Below are 6,674 nucleotides of genomic sequence, written 5' to 3'. Positions count from 1 at the left end.
GAGCCTACACTCTCAAGAAAACTGAACAACTCTATTAAATGATCTCTATGTCAGGAAGAATAAAGAAAGAAATGAAAGACTTTATAGAATTCAATGAAAACAAAGATACAACATACCCAAATTTACAGGACACAATGAAAGCAGTGCTAAGAGGAACGTTCATAGCACTAAGTGCCTCCATAAAGAAATCAGAAAGTTCTCATATTAGCAACACCTGAAAGTTCTAGAAAAAAAGAAGCAAGTGCAACAAAGAGGAGTAGAAGGCAGGAAATAATCAAAATCAGGTTGAAATTAACCAATTAGAAAGAAAGAAAATGATACAAAGAGTCAACGAAACCAAGAGCTGGTTCTTTGAGCAAATCGACAAAATAAATAAATATATAATATATATATATATATATATATATATATATATATATATATATACTTTACATCCCAATCAAAGCTTCCCTTCTTGTCTTAGTTAGGGTTTTACTGCTGTGAACAGACACCATGACCAAGACAATTCTAATAAGGACAACATTTTATTTGGGCTGGCTTTCAGGTTCAGAGATTCAGTCCAGTATCATCAAGGTGGGAGTATGGCTGGCAGCTTCCAAGCAGATATGATTCAGGAGGAGCTGAGAGTTCTGCATCTTCATCTGAAGGCTGCTAGCAGAATACTGGCTTCCAGGCAGCCTGGCTGAGGGTCGTAGAGCTCATGCCCACAGTGATACACCTACTCCAATAAGGCCACACCTAGTCCAACAGGGCCACACCTTCTAATAGTGCCACTCCCTGGACTAAGCATCTACAAACCATAACATTCCACTCCCTGGCCCCTATAGGCTTGTTCAAACATATGAGACTACCTAAACACAGGATAATAAAAATACATTTAGTCCAATTTCCAAAGTCCCCATAAAAGTCCAAAGTTTTGAGATCCATCCAATAACTTAACTATAATCCCCAAAGCAAGACAGGAAACCAGCTGGGCAAACTCCAAACTCTGTACCTCCATGTCTGATGTCAAAGCAGTTTTCAGATCTTCAACTCCTTTGTCCTCTCTGTTAACTTCAACAAACTTCTGTCTCCTGGGCTATTTCCACTCCCTGTTAGCAGCTTTCCTCAGCAGATATCTCACAGCTCTGGCATCTTAAATATCTTGGAGTCTCCAAGACAACTTCAAAGTTACAACTTGTTTCAATAGCTGGAATTCTCACAGGATGTTCTGGGCTCATCCAAAGGGCTCATCACCACTCCAGCTCTGCCCTCCGTAGCGCTCTAAGCTCAGGTTGATCCACTCCACTGTTCCTGCTGTTCTTGGTGATCATCCCATGGTAGTGGCATCTCCAACACACTAGGGTCTTCTGCTGCATCTGGGCTTTACCACTAGCCTCTCTCATAGGCTCTCTTCATGGTGTCAAGCCTTAAATCCTTTGCATGACCCCTTCAGTTCTGGGCCATCAACTACACCTGAGGCTGCACCCTCACCAATGGCCTTCCACGGCCTCTCACAGTGCCAAGCCTCAGCTGCCCTTCATGTTGCCTTCATGCCTTCAAAACCAGTACCACCTGGGTGACTCTTGCGTATTACCAAGTATAGCTGTAGCAAGAAGTACATCCTCAGCTATCTATGGAACACAGCATCTTTGTGCTCTCAGAAAACACTTCCCAGAAAATTTCACCTCAGTGATGCCAGTCTCAAGCACCGCTAATTTCTCAGCTCCCACAAACCAGCAACAATTGTCCCAGTAGTCCCTTCTATTCTAGATTCTAAAGCTAGCGTCACATGGCCAAAGATGCTGATCTCTGCTGCTTGCAGGAGCTGGAACATGACCCCCTTGTTTTATTACATTCTCACTAACTTTCTGTTTTCCTTCACTACCTAAGCTTGGCTGTCCTGGATCTTGCTCTGTAGATTGACCTTGAACTCGGCCCTCTACATGGCTGTCTCTCCTCAGGGTTAAAGGTGTGTACCACCAAGCATACAGCTACATTTAGCTGGGTAGCATCTTGCCCCAAGGTCACTCCCTTAATTCAATTTAATATCATTGAACACAGGATTTAGCTCCTTAACTCCTTTAACTCCATTTCCCTTGCTGGTGTCCCATTAATACTCAAACCATATGTTTTATATTTTTCCTTTCTAGACTTCTATGCTTGCTCAAAATGTTCTTCATGAGCCTTAACCGGAGAACAAAGTCTCTGCTGGGCTTTTTGAAACTTTCTTTGTCAATGCAATCGTGTCTTAGTTAGGGTTTTACTGCAGGGAACAGACAAGACCAGTCAGCCTGTGTGTGCCCTCACCAACAATGAACTGAACATCATTGCATCAATCACTAATGTTTTAAATGCCCTACAGGTTTGTCTACAGCCTGATCTTATGGAGGCGTCTCAACTGAGGCTCCATTCATCTCTCAGATGACTCCAATTGGTATTAAGTTTACATAAAAAACTAGTAAGCACAGACACTCCATCTCCATAAAATATTGACAATATTTTTTTTTATTTATTTATTTTATGTACAGCATTCTGTCTGCATATGTGACTGCAGGCCAGAAGAGGGCACCAGATCTCATTACAGATGGTTGTGAGCCACCATGTGGTTGTTGGGAATTGAACTCATGACCTCTGGAAGAACAGTCAGTTCTCTCCAGCCCAACAATATTTCTTTATGTAAAAAAATATACAGTACATGCTATTTGCCTACAATATAGTTATCCCCAGCGTGATCTCAGGAGTTCCCCCAGAAGTCTACCAACTCTTAGCGCAATGTCTTTACCTTGGTCCTCCAGTCTCTGGTAACTTGACCTTCTGAAAACTAGTAATTGATGAATTACCCAAAGGCAGATGTTCAAATGGGGCACCACTTTTCACTTCCACTGGCAACAAAGTGGAACAAAGGAGTGGGCTCCAAGAAGCACAGAGAATGGTGCTAGTAGGTGAGGTCATTACTTTCCTCATCACAAACATGGTTTCTTCAGTAGTCAGGGCTTTGCAAATCCTTACCTGGCAAAGGCCAGGGCTTCCATGGTGTCTTTCTGAGATAAAATTAACTCTGATTCCTCTTGTCTTCTTGCCAAACAACTGGAACTCATGTTCACAGAGTAAATAGATGTTCCTCCTGCTGACTGGCTCCTTGCAAATACATAGAGCCCATTCCTTCCCTTTCTCCACATCAACTTCCCAGCTGTTCCTCCTCCTGACTGGCTCCTTGCAAATACATAGAGCCCATTCCTCCACTTTCTCCACATCAACTTCCCAGTGGCAGACTGAAAAGAATTGGGAGCAGTCCACCACACCAGCTGAGGGAATGAATCTTCTGGGATCTTCCACCAAATTATGACCAGGCTTCTCACAGCAGACAGGCCTTAAATCATTAGAAGGCTCCAGGGAGGGCTCAGGAGTCTTAGTTGCCAGAGCCCTACCCTCTGAGACCAATCCCAGGAGTCCAGTGATCTTCCCTATATGTTTCTTCAGTAAGGGTCCATGCTGTTTTAGAAGGATGACCAGCTGTTTCATTACTCCATCAAACTTGATAGGACTCTTGTGTTCTTCTCGACACAAGGGACAGGTCATTATCAAGTCTTCTGTCTTTGTGAACCACTTTTTACTGCACTCCAAGCAAAATACGTGGGAGCAGGAGAAATAAACAGGATCAGAGTAAAAGTCCAGGCAAACTGGACAGATTGCGTCCATTTCCAAGTGGGTTCTCGGAGTCCTCCTTCGAGGTGAAACAACCATTCTTCAGTTTCTGGAAGTAACTGGTAGTCGTCCTTTGACACCTGAGATGTAAATAAATCCAATACAAATATTTATCTACTTAGTTCCAGGTGATACTAGACCACCAAAGAATCATAGTTGAGTTGATCATCTGTGACATTTTTTAAAAGACATCTAAAATGACCAAAATTCAGGTGGTTAGAAGAAGGAGACAAAGCAGCCAAGGGTATCTTTCCAATCAGGCCAGCTTTCTGGAATTCTCTGGAAACTTTTGGGTGAAGAATTGTCTTCTCTGACCAAAACTTTTAGTTGTGGGCTCTGATCCTTCCTGGATCTTTAACTGATCTAGACGGGAGTGGAAGTCTTCACCTTCCACCCTGGTTAATATTTCTTTCTAAGGCACTTGCAGATTTCTTTTTCCCTGTTTGCAAGGATTTAATTGAGAGTTTTTTCATGTTTATTTATTTATTCACTTTACATCCTGATTGCCACCTCCAACTCCTCCCATTGGACCTATCTCCCCACCTGCAAATATGTAGCAGATGTACAAACTTGGTCTTCATGTGGGTCTCCCAACAACTGGAGTGGGAGCTGTCCCTAAAGCTGCTACCTGTCTGTGGGATGTGTTCTTTAAGGTGGGCTGCCTTGTCTGGCCTCAGTGGGTAAGGATGCACCTAGTTATGCAGAGATCTGACGTGCCAGGCTGGGGGCAGGGGGTAGATAGCCAGGGGAAGCCTCCCCCTTCTCAGAGCAGTAGGGGAGTGAGGCAGGACTGTATTCTTTTTTTAATCCTTATCTAAATTCAATCATAAAACTAAAGTCAATCCTAGTATAGTTGACAAAGAAAAGTGACTAAGGAATCTGTAGAGAAGATTCTGGAGAATAGCAAGGGAATAGCCAGGGGAGAGTAGGGGATGGAACAAGAAACCAAGAAGATGGACATAAAGCAGCAGGTAGATGAACTCAGGGAGACACTGTGAGAGAGAAGTGGGCCAGGGCGGAAGAGAAGTAACTAACCACGTGGTAGATATAGAAAATTTATTTTAAATTGGTTTAAAAAGTTATGAGCTAATCAGGGAATGAGCCAAAGCTTTTGGCCTAGCATTTAATAATAAATAATTAGTCTCAGAGTGGTCATTCCAGGAACTGGAGCTGGGAAAGGAAAATGGAATTTAAAAATTATTTTAACAGGACTGGTCAGGACTGCAGAAAAATGACCACGTGTGAATAAGACAGCAAATCCACCACACCTTCAGTGAGATGCCGCCATGACCTTGCTTCAACCACCTTGGAGTTTTACCAAAGGAAACAATATCACTGGCATTTGTAAAAGGCTTGCTTTCCAGTATTAACTATCATCCCAAGTGATCAGAAATAATTCAGCAATAATCATACTGCAAATACTAAAGGTGTTACATACAACTAAGCAAAAAACAAAGAATAGTGTCCAAGAAATATGGAGCTGGACATAGGGATGGTAACCAAAAGATGTCCTGAATTTCTGCTGCACGTGCTTTAAAATGCAGAGAGTGATGTTAAACTTAAAGGTTTAGATATTGATTCTCTAGTCATTGAACATATCCAGGTGAAGAAGGCACCTAAGATGAGCCAACTAAAGTAAAAAGCTCATGACCGGATTAGCCCATATGTAAGCTACCCCTGCCACACTGAAATGATCCTCACTGAGAAGAAAGAGATTGTTCAAAAGTCAGAAAAAGATAAATGCTGATAAAAGTTAAGAAGGATGAGGAGGAGGAGGAAGAGAGAGGAAAGAAAGAAAGAAAGAAAGAAAGAAAAGAAAGAAAAGAAAGAAAGAAAGGAAGGAAGGAAGGAAGGAAGGAAGGAAGGAAGGAAGGAAGGAAGGAAGGAAGGAAGAAAGGAAGGAAGAAAGGAAGGAAGAAAGAATATTTAAAACACTTCAAAAACTATACATACATTTTACTTTAAGGAGCAAAGAAAATGTGGCATTCATCTGAAGTTCAAGGCTAGCCTGAGCAACACAGACCTTGTTTCAAAAGGAAAGAAAAATTCAAATGTTCATTTCATTATGAAAAGTCCCATGAAGTTGTCTTGTGAAACTCTTACATGGTGATGTTTAGAGTGAACGTTCTCTTTCCTCGTCTGAAAGCCAAAGATAAAGACGCAAACAAAAGTTGTAACCAGGGGTTGGGGATTTAGCTCAGTGGTAGAGCGCTTGCCTAGGAAGCGCAAGGCCCTGGGTTCGATCCCCAGCTCCGAAAAAAAGAACCATTGTAGCCAGAGAGAAATAGGATCTGAAGACAGCCCCACAAGAGGATCAGTTTACCTAGAGTTGGTGATCTCCAGCAAATGACTTAGGCTCGGCTCTGGTCACTTGTGCTTCTGTACTTACTCCTTCGAGCTCTTTGTTGAACTAATGAGGCACTAGGGCTGGATGGAGCCTTATATAGTGTCTGTGACAGACTCCACCCACAATGAGCCATAAGCTCCACCCTAAGCTCCACCCTAAGCTCCACCCACAACATGAGTCAGAAGCTCCCTCTAACAGTTGTGCTACTTAAATCTAATCAAAGGGAGTGCATGCCTTAAACTCCTGCACTTGGGAGTCACAGGCAGGTAGATTTCTGTAAGTTCGAGACCAGCCTGGTCTACAGAATGAGTTACAGTTCAGCTAGGGCTACAGAGAGAAACCCTGTCTTGAAAATATAACAAATAAATTATTTTTTAATTTAATCACTTTTCTGGACCCAGGTGCTGCAGAGCCGCAGGTTACCCTGTAGACATGGCCAAGTTCAAGAACCACACCACACACAACTTGTCCCACAAGTGGCACAGAAATGGCATCTAGAAACTTCGGTCATAAGGCTACAAATCTTTTAAGGGGTTCGATCTCAAGTTCCTGAGGAACATGTGCTTCACCAAGAAGCACAAGAAAGTCCTAAAGAAGATGCAGGCCAACAATGCAAAGGCAATCAGTGCCCTAGTGAAGC

The 6,674-nt window shown here is 42.6% G+C and overlaps 1 protein-coding gene across 1 annotated transcript in view; it reads right to left on the bottom strand.

The window, feature by feature from the left end:
- Nucleotides 1-2,760: 2,760 nt before the first annotated feature.
- Nucleotides 2,761-6,674, bottom strand: part of Rfpl4b (ret finger protein like 4B) — a 28,140-nt gene continuing 24,226 nt past the window's right edge. The window contains exons 3-5 of the mRNA XM_032888463.1: nucleotides 5,755-5,826; nucleotides 3,226-3,687; nucleotides 2,761-3,153 (exon numbers count right to left, since the gene is read on the bottom strand). Coding sequence (XP_032744354.1) covers nucleotides 2,761-3,153; nucleotides 3,226-3,687; nucleotides 5,755-5,826 — 927 coding nt within the window. The remainder of the gene's footprint in view (nucleotides 3,154-3,225; nucleotides 3,688-5,754; nucleotides 5,827-6,674) is intronic.

This window comes from Rattus rattus, chromosome 18 (genome assembly GCF_011064425.1).
Source record: "Rattus rattus isolate New Zealand chromosome 18, Rrattus_CSIRO_v1, whole genome shotgun sequence".
Classification (NCBI taxonomy): domain Eukaryota; kingdom Metazoa; phylum Chordata; class Mammalia; order Rodentia; family Muridae; genus Rattus; species Rattus rattus.
This window is presented reverse-complemented; position numbering and strand designations above follow the sequence as displayed.